This window comes from Aplidium turbinatum, chromosome 5, assembly GCF_918807975.1.
Source record: "Aplidium turbinatum chromosome 5, kaAplTurb1.1, whole genome shotgun sequence".
Taxonomy (NCBI): Eukaryota; Metazoa; Chordata; class Ascidiacea; order Aplousobranchia; family Polyclinidae; genus Aplidium; species Aplidium turbinatum.
The window spans coordinates 31,499,462-31,518,106 of record NC_137476.1 but is presented as its reverse complement, the minus strand read 5'-3'; the positions used below and the strand labels follow the sequence as shown (position 1 = coordinate 31,518,106).

At 39.2% G+C, this 18,645-nt stretch overlaps 1 protein-coding gene across 1 annotated transcript; it reads left to right on the top strand.

The window, feature by feature from the left end:
* The first annotated feature begins 290 nt into the window (after positions 1–290).
* Positions 291–3,900, top strand: LOC145770392 (uncharacterized). Its single transcript, XM_082582025.1, has 2 exons — positions 291–1,539; positions 3,281–3,900. Exons 1-2 carry the CDS (start codon positions 333–335, stop codon positions 3,463–3,465), a joined length of 1,392 nt encoding a protein of 463 aa, XP_082438151.1. The 5' UTR covers positions 291–332; the 3' UTR covers positions 3,466–3,900.
* The last annotated feature ends 14,745 nt before the right edge of the window (positions 3,901–18,645 follow it).

Genomic DNA, 18,645 nt, shown 5'->3' with positions numbered 1-18,645 from the left:
AAGTGCTTGCGGAAAACAGGTTTATATTTTGCTTAGTATTTCAACAATAAGCAGGTTATTGGTCATTGCAATAAATCGAGGAAATACATATTTGTGATATATACAACTATATGCCTGCATGTTATAATTTGCTCTTTACTGATGAAGCAAGTTAATGCAATATCTACTTAGTCAAACGTTTGTGCCCAGTAATTTGAATCCTTGATTTTTTTAAAACTGAGTTTGTGAGCAATATTGCTGGATGAAAGCTCAGATTGACAGCATCTAATTGATTTGTCTCAATAGATACAATTAGTTTACTTTACAACTGTGTCTCTGAGTATACTGTAGTCATGGACCCAGATGATGTTGTAGCAAGAATTTTTGTTGGTGGACTTGATCATGACTGTGATGAAGGGGACTTGGTAAAGGCATTTAGTATGTTTGGAGAAATTTCTCAAGTGATGGTGATGAAGGACCATGAAACAAATCAATCAAGAGGCTTTGGTTTTATTTCTTTTCAAGAGCAGGATGCTGCTGATGATGCCATTCGTAGAATGCATGGAGTGGAAATCATGGGAAGATGTGTAACTGTGCGAAAAGCAGAAAAACAAGGCAATGTAGGTGATCGACCTCGTCGAGGAAGTTTTAGAGGTGGAAGAGGAGGAGATCGTGGGAGATCAGATTCTCGGTATGAGTCCCGAGGTAGAGGATCATACTCAAGTGGACGGCGGCAATCGAGTGATGGCTATCAAGGAAGTTATCGTGGGCGAGGTCGTACTTATGGGGATTCAAGAAGAGGCGGATTTGATTCGACAAGACTTGGTCACAGCAGTAGGGGTAGCTATGGTGACAAAAGAGGTGGTTACAATGATAGTTCTCGTAGCGGAAGACCAGGTGGTTACAACAGCAGACGTCAAGACAATGATTATGAAGATGTTGGAAGCAGATATGCTGATGATAGGTATTCAAGTCGAAAAAGTTATGGCGATGATCGATATGTTGATAGCCGCAGAGAGGAAAGCTCTCGTGGATATGGAAGTGTGTCAACAAGAGATAATTACAGCAGCAATCGTTATGAGACTTCTGGTCGTGGCAGGTCTCGAAGCCCAGTGGGGCGAACTGTTTATCGTGACGAGAGTCCAGTGCCTGCTAAAACTTACAGAGTGGGAGACACTTACAGAGAATTTTCCCCACCTGCTGTACGTCAAAGCACAAGAGTTCGAGATTTTTCTCCAGTGATAAACAGTCGTGGTGGCTATGGAGAAAGTAACATGAGGAACTATTCACCTCCAGCTCCTACTCGTGGAAAGGCTCATCGTGATTTGTCTCCAGAGTTTGCACCCATTCGTAGTCGAGGAAGGATTGAATCCTCTCCGCCTCGAGAGCGCCCTGCTACTTATCATAGTTCAAGGTCGAGTGGTTACAAGTCCCCACCCATACGCAGAAGTGAATACTCTTCGAATCGATCTCAAGAATATTCTAGTCGTGAGGCTTCAAGATATGAATCGGGTGGCAGTCGTGGTGGCCGCCAGGCTAATGGTCAAGATCGTGGTCCAGGTATAAAACAATTATTTATACTTTTACAGTTTACTGTGGATAGCATTGTGGAAAAATTGGAGTATACAAAGTATGAGTTGTTTATTCTTATTCTATTTGATCTCACAATTGTAGACAAAACAATGTTACATTTTTTGAAGAGCTGAGGATTTTTGCATCATTGCACAGTTTTTCTTGAAAGAGATGTTTAATTTCAGGTTGCTTTTTGCTAAAGTTTAAAAAAATATTATTCATGAGCTTCAATCAAAACTGGGATAGGTTTATTTTACTCCAGATATCTGAAGCTACCAAAGTAATACATTATTCATCGTCAGTGTGGTTTTGTGAAAATACTTGTTTCGTTATCAACGAAATGATGGCATTGCTGTTACAGTCATATTGAAACACTAAATCCTAGCACCAGTAATAAAAACAAGAGTTTAATTATTTTGGGTTTTGAACATTGCAATTTTGCCCTGTTTCATTTTTACATGTACATTGTACAGTAATTGTTACAAACAGAAATTTGCAATCAGCTATGACTTTGTTGGGAGAGTGGTTTCAAAGACATCAAAACTGCATAAAAAGAACTGGCTGTTCTCAATATGAGATGCTGCTAAGGGATACAAGCTCTGCTGCCATCTCTAGGGACATACAAAAAGCCAAATTTTCTTAGAGGATTATCATTGGTATCCCGAAGAAGTTTGCTTGGGTAAATTTTAGGTTTGTCAAATCACAGTATGAAGCTTCTGTTCATTATCTGTTAAATGCCTGGCGTGTTGGTGTCCTACATGAGAGTAGCACCACCGCACTTGAATGACACAGTTAACTCAACAAACAGTAAATGGTTTTTAATTGTATTGGAAGATTAAATGTAATCTTGTTAAACATGCAAGAGGTATTTTGGGCAGGTCTTTTATTATTTAAGGAGATTAGTCATCAGAATATTGTCATGAGTCAAAATAGAAGCTGTGGAAATTAATGAGACCCTGGGATAAATATTCCAATACAAGCCCTGATTGGAAGTGATCTGGTTCCTACTACAAATATGACTTGATCATAGAGGGTGTGAATTTTAAATGCTCCGTGGATCAAATTATGTTTTTCTAGTACAAGTATAGAGCAGGATATTCTTGAGTGTGTGAGTTTAAATTAATGCAGATATATCCAAGGTTTTTCTGAATGAAATCTTCTGTCACAAAATTCCAATATTTCTGTAAAGATTCATAGTGTACAACTGAATTGACATTTGTCCAATTGAGACTAGTCCATTAGTTTCAAAAAGTTTTCCACTGCTCACTCAGGATTGATTTGATTTTGAATTATGACTTAGATATTTGCTTAAACTGTTTTGGTTGAAGACCTTGCCTCATCGGATTGTAATTTAAATCAGCCAACAATGCAGCTGTCTGGACAGCTTCATGCATCATAGGTTTATCAGGCTGACAAGTACCGCTGGCTGGTGTACTTTATCAGTATCATTTTCCATTGTGTTTGTAAAGATGCTATTGACTGATGCAAAGTTAATGGTAAAACAAAATCCAAATTTGACTAGATTTTATCAGCCATTTTCAGTAGATTTTGCTTTGAGGGATATCTTGTACTTTGAACAGATAACAATTGAATCTCAAGCATTTGAAAATGGAAATTTGTCAGTTTATCTTCGTTAGTCAACTTGTCTAATGTCATCGGTTTCCAAATCCATTTGTCAATCACTAATCACTATTGAACACGATTTAAACTTCTGTTTTACATTTTTGAGGTTCCCGTTCAGCGTATGCAGGGCACAGCGATGTCCCCCCTTCTCGTTCGTCCAGATATACATCGAGTCGCCCAGCTGGTTCTCCGCCCATCTCAAGAGCACCACCCAGAGACTTTCCTCCAAGAGGAATGAAGCACCGTCAAAGCGGATCGCCAGTGGAGCGAAGGAGCGCTCGCCGTGTATAAGATTATCAACAAATCTGACTTTTAAACGAACCAACAATTTGAAACTCAGAACTGGTCTTTTCACATTGAGAACTCTCAATTTTTTTTTTGAAAACTGCCAGAGTCTGTGTATTTTATCTACAGCAATGCTTTTTAACGCCAAATTAAGTGCATTTGCAATTCAGATTGAAGACAGGTGAAAGGTACATCGCGGGTGCCCTTTAGAGGACAAATTTTCTGAAATTTCTGGTTAACACTAATGTAAAATGCCTTTGTATGTTATGACATTTGTATGATCATGAGGACATTTCTTCTAAAAGTTTACATTGTAACTTGCCATAGAACCAATGCCGGACTGTGGATATCACTGCTTGGACGTAACTACATTTTATTGACCAGATTACAGCAACAAATAAAAATTCTTTGTAACCACCGCTACTGCTCATTTTAAAGATATGTTCGAATGTGAAATCTTTTTTAAGCGTTTAGTATCATTCCTACTCAACAATTCTGGAAACTCATTTGTATCAGAAAATAGCGTTTTACCAAAACGGTTTCTCTTAGCATTCAAGATCAGATAGTTTGTTTGATTGATTGTGGTACGGTAATGGAAAATTTTAACTTGAAGAAAGTCACGTAATTTATGAACCCCCAAAGTATAAAAATGTTTAGTTTGCATGAATTAAACGACATATGCAGCTCACTCTGAACAAGGAGTGATCTCCCTGGCGTCAGTACAAGGCTGAGTACTTACAATAGAACGGCAAGAGCTCAGGGGGATGAATTAGTGGTGCGTTTAACTTTGCCTCGTTCATGTGAAAACGTTTTTGGGAATTTAGGGTAGAGGGAAAAAGGATAGGTTGGCGTCCTTCGGTTCCACAAACTCTGCACTCGTTTGAAGCCTAGCAGTGGGATACTCAAGTTTTGCAGGGCGCTGAGAAAGCTGGACTCCACTTATGCATACTGGAATGGAAGAAGCGAGCTTTTACTCATAGTCATATTAGTCAATTAGACCCCGTAGTGTGGATTCGCACCAGTCTGCGTTCCAGGTAGGCTACAGTATCTTTTGCAAGTGTCGACTCGTTTCTAATAGTTTCGTGTTCAAATTGCAGATACGTTCCATTCATTGTGCTCAGTTAGTCCAGTGACTGCTGAATAAAAGTATCAGGGCTATAAAAAGTTTTGGCCTGGGTGAAACTTTTTCGAACGGGGTCATGAATGAGCAAAGTAGGCACTGCACTTTTAGGCATTTCAACCTTTTCTGTTCAGCAATGAAAGCACCTGCACGATAATCGAAATGACTTTGTTTGGTACGACGCTTATTGAAAGCATGGTAGGACACTTTAAGCGGGTGCAAAGATTGTCGTCCAAGACAAAGTTTATATCGGTATTATAATAGATGGACTAAAAAAATTAACAACGTGGACACCAAAAGAAAGAAAGGAAAACCAAAAGTGAGATGGAGGGACGACATTGTCAAACAATGCAATACAACCAATTGGTACCAACTAGCACATAATCATGTAAATTGGCATGAAAAGGGGAAGGCTTACGCTCTGCAGTGGGCTCTCACAGGCTGAAAATGATGATGATCAATTGATCATTGCTTTGCAACATGGGCTTCAATTACAATAGATGTCAAAAGTTATCAACAAAATATTTTGACATACCGGTATCTTCTTTTGACTGCTTTTACCTTCTATTGGGATAGGACATATGCTGATATAGCCTACTACGTTTATACAGAAAAATGATGATCTAACGGAGTGCCAAAAGTTGAGAATAATTTAAGGTAGAAAAAGTTACGCTAGCTTTTTGCACCACGGGCTTTAACCATCAGTCTGCTGCAAAATAACATGGCCTACGTGTATGGTATATGACGTTTTCTGCAGCCTAAACCTTCTACTTTAAAAGAGCCTTGCATTGTAGCAATACTGACATTCCTTCAAAGCATAGTAAGTAATTGCGTTCGAATAGCCCCTACTCAAATCTCTAACGCACCGTCCTAAGATATGCACCAGAGTTAATCTTGCTCGAGCCGCTCGTCTCATGGTGACTTAATTGATAAACAAATTAGGTGAACTGGCTAACTTTGCAAACTAGCAAAAGTTCTAACTCTTAGACAGAGATTAATTTTTATGAACTTCGAAAAATTTTCATAGCCTTACCCTGTGTGTGATTTTGTTAGTCCGGTCACTTTGCTTCGATAACGCGTCATCAAGTTTTGCCAAATTTTCGATCTTGTCAGAACGTTTTATCACTTGCTCCTTCACTAAATATTCCTCCCGCTTCTCAAGGCAGCATTGGAGCTCGCCTTACATTCCGTGGTGGTGGAGCGAAATTTGCCCAGGGATAAATCTGATAGTCACTCATTGCGTTAAATCTATACATGCTATACAATATCAGATCAGTGCCGGTCTTTGGGGTGCGCAAACCGTGCGATCGCACAGTGCCCGCAAATTACTCAGAAAATACAGTAATGTTTGTCATTTCATGAAGGATAAGATCAAACATGATCTTATCCTTTTGCTATGCCACCGGACAGCACCATTTTACAGTAATAATCATACCTAAATTTTTGTTCAACATGCTCTCAGAATGCACCAAATTCAAAAGTAATTTTTCACAAATTTTCTGGGTTAAGGTTGTCTGGGTGTCGCCTTCGGCGAACACGACGCCAGGCTTCGGCCGTCAACTCCCCCCCCCCCTCTTTTCAAAATACCTAGCTACGCTACTGAATTGGATCATTGTCATTGGGGCCTGCAAAGCATATTCCGAACAGGGCCCGAAATACCCCAAGACCGGCACTGATCAGATTATGCCACGTACAATGGTGCAAACGACAATTTTTTAATAAGGCATCTGCAGCTAATAAGGCCCGGCCGGTAATAAGGCCCACCCTCGAGATCTCCGTTGTTACAAATCTTTTAAACAAAAGTGAAATCTCTGGTTGCTGCCATGGTGAATTGAGACTGACTGGTAAAGTTTCACAGCCTCAAGTTTACAACTTTTTGAGTTACGGAAAGTTGAAGTTTGGGGGGACTGAAATTGAGTGGTTTTCTTAATTTTCACATATTTTAGACTGCTCTGGAGTTAACAAACGGCTTTGACTTCGGTTTTTTTGCATTTTATGTGAAAGATATGTGCATGCTGATGCAGTAAAACCAATAAATTTGAACTTTTTTTCTAATTAAAGCAAGACTGATAATGATGATCACGACTAGGCTAATGTTGGTAATAAGGCTCATGGGCACGAGGTAGGAAAATTGTACCGTTGTGCACCCCTAGTTAAGAAAGTGACGGTTAAAGACTTGAGTAACCCAAAAAATTCTTGTTACACCATTAATCCAATGTTTTATTGCAATGGAAATATCATAATTTCAGTATCAAAATACTTTAGTATCCCTAACACATCTAAAAACACCATGTCGCTTTGAAAAAAATGAAGCATGGGAAAGGAGGGAATAGTTGTCTCTGTGTATTTACTTATTAGTTCTGTGCTTGTGTTGCCGATTAGAAGTTGTTTTGTGGTGTTGTTATTATGAAAATCACTTTTGAAAATATACCTAGTCTGGGAGCCTACGACAGAAGATTTCACCCCATAAGGTACAAAAGGTTTGACCCCTTGAAGTTACTGGGGTCAACCATGTCACTCACAAAAAGTATGGAAGATTGACCGCACCGGGTGGATCTGGACCCTAGAGCCCCCTAAAAAGCCCAAAAAGGGGGTTAATTTCACCCCATAAGGTACATGGACCAAACTTGGTGAAAACGAAGTTCTATGTCAGGACATCACAAAAATATCAAATCTAACAATATTTTCGAGTGGAAAGGTGATGTAAGACTCCCCCCAAAGTGACCCCCCAGGGGGTTAATTTCACCCCATAAGGTACATGGACCAAAGTTGGTCAAAACGAAGTCTTATGTCAGGACATCACAAAAATATCAAATCTAACAATATTTTCGGGTGGAAAGGTGATGTAAGATGCCTTCAAAGTGACTTCCCTTAATGTGACCCCCTCGGAAGGTTTATTCCACCCCATAAGGTACATGGACCAAACTTGGTCAAAATGAAGTCTTATGTCAGGACATCACAAAAATATCAAATCTAACAATATTTTCGGGTGGAAAGGTGGTGTAAGATGACTTCAAAGTGACTTTCCTTAATGTGACCCCCTCGGAAGGTGTATTTCACCCCATAAAGTACATGGACCAAACTTGGTCAAAACGAAGTCTTATGTGAGGACATCACAAAAATATCAAATCTAACAATATTTTCGGGTGGAAAGGTGATGTAAGATGTCATCAAAGTGACCCCCAGAGGGTTTATTTCACCATAGAGTACATGGACCAAACGTGGTCAAAACGAAGTCTTCTAGGGCACCACAAAATATCAAATCTAACAATACTCTCAGTTGGAAAGGTGATAAAAGACCTACCCAAAAGTGAATCTCCTCCTATAGTTTAATTTACTTCATCCCTTTCTCGAACCAACCTTGGTGTAACGAAAGTGCTATGCCAGGACAGTACGAATGGATTAAATTTAAAAATATTTTTATATAGGTTTTGATGAAATACATTCACAAGCTGTCCCATGATGCATGAAACGGAACTATAGCCTACTTTACAAAAAGTTTTTGTATAAATCATATTAAGTCAATCGAAAAAAGGCAACAGGACATGACAATACATGGCTTTGTAACACCAAAAACAGAAAGTACACAAGAAGCATATAGGCTACAGTAGCCAGAAAATTGATCCAAGATCTTGATACCACCACTAAATGTGGACTTAATCGAACAGCTGACTATCCAAATCAAAACGTTTCGAAATGAATCATTTGGAACGTTAGTTTAGGCAGTAATGAACATTTTCCAGCTGCTACAATAAATAACCTAATAAACCCAATGCAGTAAATTTTTATTTAATGCCATTTGCTTCATGTCTCCAATCAGTTATCGTAACTGTTCATTCATAAACAGAGATTGTTCGTGTAAATGTAAACGGTCGTTTCTTTATTCTTCATTGTCACTGCTGTCGCTTTCACCTTCTTCATCTTATTCTTCAGATTCATACAATTCTCCTGTTAGGCTATATACAGAGATAAAGCAAGCTGTCTGCGATGTACCAGCCCCAAGCAATGTGGTTATCCGCACGTCTGACACTGACTGTCTTGTAATTGGCTTAGGTTGCTATGGAACTTTTGATCCTTCATTAAAGATATGGATAGAAGCTGGCTTGCAAAGCAATAACACGCAGCGGTACATCAACATCAACCAGCTGCATAGGCCTACCGCACTTGGAGTGACGATTTGCAAGTGTTTACCTGCATATCATGCCTTTACAGATTCTGATTACACCTCGTCATTTAGCAGGAAAGGGAAAGTGCGGCCGCTGAAATTACTCCAAGGAAACCACGAAGCGCAGGCAGCTTTTAGCCAACTCGGACACGACAAAGAAATTAGTGAAGACACTATCATCGCCATAGAGAACTTTGTGTGTAACATGTACAAAAACAAGAAAATTAATTATGTCAACGAAGTCCGTTTACAAATGTTTTTAGACGGCTACAAACCCAAAAAAGAAAATGAAAGGATATCATGCATACCAGAAGCTACTGTAGATAGTAGTACTCTACCACTTTGTTTACGAGTACTTCTCCAGAAGACAAGGCGCACACATCTCATCACAAGATGGTGGTTATCTTCAACTAGAAGTGAACAAGCAGCAACGTTGCTGCTAGAGTATGGCTGGAAAGAAGAAGGAGGTTCTTATAAAGTGGTGTGGTTTGAAGGTAAAGGTATAAAGCATCTTTAGATGTCTCTGCGTGGAATCTGATCTCATCCAGGAAAGTCAAGAAGAAGGTAAACAGCATTGGATGTCGCTTGGGTTACCCTTTATAAATATAAAACTTTCTCCTGGTCTATCAGTCGTTTACTTTCTTACTGTAAACATTAGCCAATAACTGGCTGTAAAGTTTCGTTTTAGGAACCTATAACCAATAGTTTCTGCAATCTTGAGAAAAATGCCTGGGTGCACTAAATAACAAATAAATGTTGAACTTTTTCCAGTTAATAGTAAGTTGCAATGTTGCATTATTCGAAGAAAAATAGACGTCTGTAAAAGATAATAAAATTACTATTGTATGTTACGCATATCTGTAGTGCATAATAGCAATTGTTTCGTACAGTCTTTATTTCTCTGTATATAACAGGAGAATTGTATGAATCTGAAGAATAAGACGAAGAAAGTAAAAGCGACACCAGTGATTGATTGATTGATTGAATCTTTATCCTCGGACTGGGAAAGCTTCTTGCAGAGCTTAATCCTGGCAGTTTCGCATACTTGTAGAGGCTTTGAATCACTGGCGCAGGCCCGGTCACCGAGATTGACAGAGTGAAGTTTCCGATTGTTGAAGGCTTGTTGTCGGGGAATTATTCCATCCATTAGATGCCGCTGAATGGAGAGCAGCCCTTAACGTGCGTTGCTCAAGCGCACACCCCGAGAGTCGAACCAGCGCCGCTATTGATCTTGAAGCTTCTTCGTTCCAGAAGTGACGCGCTAACCAATTGAGTTACCGTTTACATTTACACAAACAATCTCTGTTTATGAATGAACAGTTACAATAACTGATTGGAGACATGAAGCAAATGGCATTAAACAAAAATTTACTACATTGGGTTTATTGGGTTATTTATTGTAGCAGCTGGAAAATGTTCATTACTGCCTAAATTAACGTTCCAAATGATTCATTTCGAAACGTTTTGATTTGGATAGTCAGTTGTTCGATTAAGTCCACATTTAGTGGTGGTATCAAGATCTTGGATCAATTTTCTGGCTACTGTAGCCTATATGCTTCTTACGTACTTTCTGTTTTTGGTGTTACAAAGCCATGTATTGTCATGTCCTGTTGCCTTTTTTCGATTGACTTAATATGATTTATACAAAAACTTTTTGTAAAGTAGGCTATAGTTCCATTTCATGCATCATGGGACAGCTTGTGAATGTATTTCATCAAAACCTATATAAAAATATTTTTAAATTTAATCCATTCGTACTGTCCTGGCATAGCACTTTCGTTACACCAAGGTTGGTTCGAGAAAGGGATGAAGTAAATTAAACTATAGGAGGAGATTCACTTTTGGGTAGGTCTTTTATCACCTTTCCAACTGAGAGTATTGTTAGATTTGATATTTTGTGGTGCCCTAGAAGACTTCGTTTTGACCACGTTTGGTCCATGTACTCTATGGTGAAATAAACCCTCTGGGGGTCACTTTGATGACATCTTACATCACCTTTCCACCCGAAAATATTGTTAGATTTGATATTTTTGTGATGTCCTGACATAAGACTTCGTTTTGACCAAGTTTGGTCCATGTACTTTATGGGGTGAAATACACCTTCCGAGGGGATCACATTAAGGAAAGTCACTTTGAAGTCATCTTACACCACCTTTCCACCCGAAAATATTGTTAGATTTGATATTTTTGTGATGTCCTGACATAAGACTTCATTTTGACCAAGTTTGGTCCATGTACCTTATGGGGTGGAATAAACCTTCCGAGGGGGTCACATTAAGGGAAGTCACTTTGAAGGCATCTTACATCACCTTTCCACCCGAAAATATTGTTAGATTTGATATTTTTGTGATGTCCTGACATAAGACTTCGTTTTGACCAACTTTGGTCCATGTACCTTATGGGGTGAAATTAACCCCCTGGGGGGTCACTTTGGGGGGAGTCTTACATCACCTTTCCACTCGAAAATATTGTTAGATTTGATATTTTTGTGATGTCCTGACATAGAACTTCGTTTTCACCAAGTTTGGTCCATGTACCTTATGGGGTGAAATTAACCCCCTTTTTGGGCTTTTTAGGGGGCTCTAGGGTCCAGATCCACCCGGTGCGGTCAATCTTCCATACTTTTTGTGAGTGACATGGTTGACCCCAGTAACTTCAAGGGGTCAAACCTTTTGTACCTTATGGGGTGAAATCTTCTGTCGTAGGCTCTCGGTCTATTTCTATCACTTAAGTTATTTTGGCAGCCGATTGTAGCATCGAATAGACAGCGATAGACACGTGTTTCGCCCATGAGGCTGGGCTCATCAGTATCGCACCGTATTCTTGCCACTTGAGTAATCGACCGCCGCTTTACCAGTCAGTTTAACTCTTATCTTTGTGGAAAGAAAGAGCCAACAATAAGAGTTAAACTGACTGGTAAAGCGGCGGTCGATTACTCAAGTGGCAAGAATACGGTGCGATACTGATGAGCCCAGCCTCATGGGCGAAACACGTGTCTATCGCTGTCTATTCGATGCTACAATCGGCTGCCAAAATAACTTAAACGTTTAATTGGAGGTCTCAATGGCTGGCGTGGAAGCTACACCGTTCTGGTTAGCGAAGCGTCACTGCAGCTCGCTGTGCTAGTGAGTAATCAGCCTTGTGCTGATAGCCGGGAAGAACGCCTTTCTTCACATTTTCTATCACTTTTGGTGCAAATTCAAACCGGGCCTTATTCACAACGCATGCATCTAATAAGGCCCGCTTGAGATTTTTTTTATTTTTTTAATATTTCACAACTCCTTTTACTTAGAAGCTTGTTTCATAGATATGTTGTTTAGATAGACCCAAAGTATCCTCATTCCAAGTTTCGTTTAAAATTATGCAGTATTTAGAAAATGTTGAGGTTTGAAAATTAGCGGGCCTTATTAGCTGCAGGTGCCTTAGCCTAAACTTACCTAAAAATGTCGTATGACATTCGAACAATCCCCTAGTGCAGGGCTACTCAACTGGCGGACCGCGGTCCGAATCCGGGCCTTCAGGGTGTTGAAGGTGGACCTCGCGGGGTTCTGGAAGAAGAACCTTATTGCCACATTTTAGGGCCTCGACAGATTTCCATTAAGAAATTAAGAATTTTTTTGTGATTATCCAAGGAGCTGGGGGCTTCGCCCCCATACCCCCCAACGCTTTGCCGTCTTCTCTGATGTGCGATCCACACAGCCACACTGCAAAAGAAGCACAATACATTTTTTCCTTTTTTATTTGTTTGTGTCAGACAAAAATCCAAGTCGTGTTACATACTACCTGAAAAGTGTTTCGGTGCTCGTAGGCTACGGTACTGGTTGTTTAATTTTCGTGGTTGCATATGAAATATTCACCGGACCACAAAAATATTCAACTTGTCAAAATGGATCTTTGCTAACATTAGTTGAGTAGCCCTGCCGTAGTGAGTCTCAACCAGGTAAAGCGGACTTGAAAGATAAATATTTGCCGCCCAACAGCATAGGCTACTGTCTCATTTTGTCTTCGCCTGGCTTACCTGCGAATGATTAAGCTTGTGTGCGATACGATATCGAACGAAGTGCAGCCATTTATTTTATTGTCGCACTTGATTCCAAGCTTTGACTGCCTTTTGCATGAAAATTTTCCAAAATTCTCTGTTGTTTGCTGTGTGTTAGGCAGAGATGTACGTATACGCCGCATACTTGCGCCGTAGACTTTTTGTTTACGCTAACGCTTGCGGCCACATTTTTTTAGATAGTTTGCACTTGAGGCTACGCCGTAAAGTTTTCGCGGTTTTTTAGCGCATAGCGTCAACGCATACTTTTCAATGTATTTTTTTCGCTACAACACGCCAATACCTTCCAACGCTGCAGTTGAAAGAATGTTTTCAATGAGCAAAAACATATTGGAACCAAAACACAGCAAAATGTCAGATGAACACTTTCAGATGCTTGTGTATCTTCGTGAAAATTCAAAATAAAACTTGTTTGTTTCGAGTGGTTTATACCGTGTGAATGTTTGGCACCTAGCAAACAAAATTAGTTTACGCTAGTGTATGCGCTGACGCCGCCAACTTTTTTTACAAGTTACGTTGACGCATACGGCGTATGGTTTTTCGAACGTTTACGCTGACGGCGTCAATATTTTTTGTATGCGCGTACATCACTGGTATTAGGTGTAGAGGAGACTCGGGTAAGTTGGCCCAGCAAAATGTAAAATTGAATTTGTGAGCTAATAACAAAACATATGTTAAAGCAAATGCTATAGAAGAGTAGAGAATTCATCACTCTAGAAGTGGACATATTCTTGCATCAAACCAATACTTAGGTACCGTAGGCTATGTAATTTTTCAAATTTTCCGAAAAAATTAAAATGGGCCATCTTGCCCGACTGTGCAGGTAGTTTGGTCCACCATGGAAGGTAAGTTGGCCACGTGGCCAACATGTCCATCTCTTGGTATACTAAACAGTGGAAAAGCTCTTTCTCCTCAATTTTACTTTCTTTCTAATTATTGCTTGGTTTTATACAGGCATACACATACATTGTATGCATTCATGTACCGGTATCAGTGGCGTAGCTAGGGAATGTGCCGCCCGGGGCGGATTCAGATTTTGCCGCCCCTTCAAGAAAAAGCATGTAAAAATGAAATTTTTTTATTGACTTAAAGTGGAATTATTGTATGTTTTGAACCAGTAGCGTAGCCAGTAATTTTGAAAGGGGGGTTTTAAGGGCCGGCGGGCGAAGCCCGACGGCGTCCTCGCCAAAGACGACACCCAGCGGCGGGGGGTCTGGGGGGTCTCCCCCAGCAAATTTTGAAAAATTACTTTGGATTGGTATAAATCCCCAAGTATAAATATTTCTGTAAAATTTTGCTGTCCGGTGGCATAGCAAAAGGATAAGATCATGTTTTTTTGGGAATTTTTTGGTAACTTAATAAAGCTAAGTCTCTATGTTTTCTTGTTGCTCATTCCTGGCTGAGATATTTGAATGTTTGGTATTGGCAAAACTCGCTCTTTTAATGGAGTTTCGTTTAAAATTAGGCAAACTTTGTTTTAGAGACATAGAGATTGAAAGCATCATTCTCAATATCGTAACGTCACATGCGTGCCAAAGGGGGGGTTGTAACCCCCAAACCCCTCCTCTCCCTTGGCTACGCCACTGTTTTGAACGTTGCCATTCTGTTTGCTTTTATTTTCCGTGTACTTTTGCATTATCAACAAAAAAACAAAACGTCCTGTCTGAAAGTGCCGCCCGGGGCGGTCCGCCCCCCTAGCTACGCCACTGACCGGTATGGTTTATAATATAGTCTACTACTGTATTATAATGCAGTATTTTACCTCAGTAAACTTTATTTTCATGAGAAATAAAACATAGTAACTTTAGCGGATTTAGCATACTTTATTTCACACAAAATATAACATAATTAAAACAAAATAAACCCAAACGTTTTCGACACGTTTGAGTTTATTTTAATTATGTTATATTTTGTGTGAAATAAAGTATGCTAAATCCGCTAAAGTTACTATGTTTTATTTCTCTATGGTTCAACAAAGCAAACTCTCTACCAAAGCTTTATTTTCATAAGTACACCAAATAAACTTTCGAAAATAATGAAGACTATATCAACTATCATGTAGTTGAAACGGCATGCCTTTATATTCCTAACGATACTAATAGGTAGGACCTTGTTTGCAGTACAAACCCTATTTTGCATGGGTACCAATATCGGAATATTTTTTAATGTAGCCTATCTCCTAAGCGAGGTACGTTTTAGACCGTCACTTGAGAAGTGGTTGCATATTTTTCTTTTGACTCACACCATTCCTCAACATCTTTAGCCCTTTTCATACACCTGCTGAGACACATTTCCGCGATTGGTTTTCTTGATATTATAAATTTAACAATTACTTACCATTACAATATGGGTTAGGAATAAGTTGTCGCAATCTATGGCATAAAAACGATGTTAGGAAGTGAATGATTGTTATTGATTGCTTTATGCTGATGTAAAGCCGCGATTTACTTACTTTGGATACTTGATACTTCAATCTTGAAAAATAAGTCATCATATCAATTAGTCCATTATGATTCCATATAATACCTCATAAAGGCATGGTGGCCAACGTAGGCTACCCACCCACGAAATGGGCCAACTTCCCTGCATGACATCCATATTGTAAAAACTAAAATTTATGTCAAACTATCGAGCTTCTAACAACGGCTTCACCGTCAAAGTGATCCTTAATAACTGCCCTAGCGCTGCACTCAGTAAATAAATAACCTTTCTTACATAGTAAGAAAAAAATCACTCGACATCTAAAAAATTCTGAAATCCAAAAAAATTAAAAATTGTAATTTTTCATAAGCTTACAAAAATCGTGCTCACATGTTTATATTGCTTGTTAGAGCTTCCCAACCTGGTGATAAGGTAGTTTCAACAGCATTTTCACGATATGCGTATGATACGTCACAATAACTATTGTACTTAAAAAATTATTTAGAGTGGGCCAACTTACCTGAGTCTCCCCCAGTGCCTCCGAGAGAAATCAACACTGGTCGGAAAACAATAGCCTACGAAAAATTGGCCCCCATAATATTTTTTAGCAAATATTGCGTTGCATGTTCGTGTTAAGCTGAAATTAGCCTACTTTCCTCAGCATGAAAAGAACTTCGTTCAATGTAAAAATCATAATAATCACTGGATTACACTTGCAGCAAAAATGCCATTGAGGCTAACTATTTTGTCTAGAAAGCTTTGTAAACACACAATAGGCATACAGGCAACGAAAATAATTCAACCAAGCATTTAATTCAGGAGTGTCCAAACTTTTTCCCATGCGAGCCAGATTTGATAATAAGTGTTCGCGGGCCAACAGCCACAATAATTTTTCTGAAAACTGCAAGTTGAATTTATATGATTTTTGTGTGTCTCCAGGCCAAAAATAACACATTGTACAACAACAGGCGCGGGCCATACAAAAACGTCTCGTGGGCCGGAGTTGGCCCGCGGCCAGACTTTGGACATCCCTGATTTAATTCAACCCTTTCTGGACTTTTTGCAATGCAAAGTTACGGATCACAGCATCAAATAATAAAATTTTGCGTCGTCTGAATTGATGCACAACATGTATAGCCTAGGCCCTAGTTAGGCTTTTCAATCGGTTTTGAGTCATAGGCCTACTAGAGCGCAAACAATTCTTTACAAATTTCAGTAATTGCTAAAACCACGTTCTCAAAGCGCAACCGTTGGAGGTAGCTACCGGAACACACAAAAAAAATCATAACAAAACTATTTGGAAAAACCTTTCGAAAGTTGCAATCAATGATTCTTTGTGTAGAGATTATGGGGTGGTTCGTTCTGGTTTGCGGCTGAAGTTTGCTGTGTGGCTTTTTGTCAAATGCACCAACTCATCCAAAATGTCTTGAAAAATGTCATTGTTGTAGCCTACAAATGGTTTAAATTTGTCCCACATGCCCGCAACTGCACAACAGACATACGATGAAATTTGCATGGAACTTCAAACTCATCGACGATATGTTTGAGTTTGTTGATACAGTTGTCAATTCCAACAACTATCCAATCCTTTGCAATGTACGGCAGAATAATAATGTTATGGTTTTATTTATTGTCGCTCTACAACAGCTAAGGTCTTTTAGCGACAGGGCTCATTTTTAATTTATATCAGGTTTACGATGTTATCACATTATTACCCGACTCATTCTCACTGCGCTATGCAGGATAGAACACAATCGGTACCGTTTTTAAAGTCTTCGGTTTGACCCGACCTGGAATCGATCTCAGATCTACCAGAGCCGAAACCACTCGGCCACTGAGCTGGTGTACGGCAGAATACATTTCCTTCGAATGATTCAGCTAGTTAAGTGGAGTTATAAAAGCGTTCTGTCCTCAGGAAAAGAAAATCATTTTCTTTTAAATTTGTAATTGCCACTGCAAGTTTAGCTTGCAAGTAGTAGCCTACTCTTCTCAGTTTCTCTTACTTAGATTACATCTTCCTTTAATAGTTTAATTTCATTAAATTCATCAGTAAATCTTGTTTAGGACCGTAATCCACATAATGCAAAGCAGTCACAAATTTAAAACTGCTAAATCGGCCACCCCCACTAGTGGGGAACAAACCGACGATGGATTATGATGATGAGTTGTAGGCTACTTTAGCATTGACTCAGCTTCCGATCAAGCTCTTCTTGGTTCCAACTTGATGCATTTAAGAAACGTCTTTAGAGCTTCAATTGCAAAAGGGTAATGTAAAGCATTGGGTTTGACTGCACTACGCCTTAATTACACTCTCGAAGTCAATTTTCTTTGCAAGATGATAGCTTTCTTCAGATTTTTCAGAATTTTTCCTCTGACTGGGCTATAACTTTAAAGATGCCACTAGTTTACATAATCAATTACTCCAAAAATGATAAGACATTATGAATTCCAACTAGATTTAAGCAACAACATCCATAAACAAAAAACTCAAGTAAAGAAAAAACTCACTACCTTCCAAAATCACATCACGAGAAGCATGACCAACAAAAGGCTATTTGACCACACGAAAACAGAAGATCTTTTAACTATGACAAAATTACATCCCATTGCAGTAATAAGTTAATAAAATCAAAAGTTTTAAAACTGTTCGGCCACACTAAAAGATCACAATTCGGAATCAGCAAAGTTTGCTCAGAAGGAAAAGTAGAAGGAAAAAGAAAACATGGCAGACAAACAAACGATGGCAAGACAACATCTAATCATGGACCGGACTCAACTTGGCGACACTGGGCGAGTTGGCTCAAAATCGCCACTCTTGGAAGCAAATAACTCATGTTGATGCGCAATGTGCTGCAGGCGGAGATGATGACTGATGATGATAATCCATAAACAAAAAATATACAGGATTTACTTTCTTACTTAGATTACATCTGTTGGATAACTTATGTTGGATAGGCTACAACATCCTATGCCTGGCCAACGCAGATTTTGAAGTTAAGGTTCAGTTGTCAAGCAAAAATAGTTCCCGCTTAGCTAAAACAGCACCAGTTTTGAAGTTGACGCTATCAACCTACAATCGAAACCGTTCAGTGATACAGAAATCATTTCAGCTTCAGATTTTACGTCTTGAAGCTGTTCAACATCGCTTACCTTAACACGAAAATGATTTGTTCTTGATGTGAAACATCGAGAGTGACATTTACAATGATTGAGAAATACTTGGAACTACGCACTTCATTTAAAAATTTGTTGATTATTTAGTTGGTACATTTTTACTTTAGTACTAAAAATGGGCCCCCATCAAAAGTGCAAAAACAAAAAACTACTCGTTTTTCCTTTATAATGTTTTGCTAGGGGGAGAACTGGCCCGACTTCCCCCCTCTCGGAGCCACTGGTCTCCCCTACGGTATGTTGATCTTTGTC

Excerpts from the sequence above, each read along its gene's own strand:
- LOC145770392 (XM_082582025.1), top strand. The coding sequence starts at position 333 with ATGGACCCAGATGATGTTGTAGCAAGAATTTTTGTTGGTGGACTTGAT. Across the intron at positions 1,540-3,280 it reads TGGTCAAGATCGTGGTCCAG|GTTCCCGTTCAGCGTATGCA; the intron begins GTATAAAACAAT and ends TACATTTTTGAG.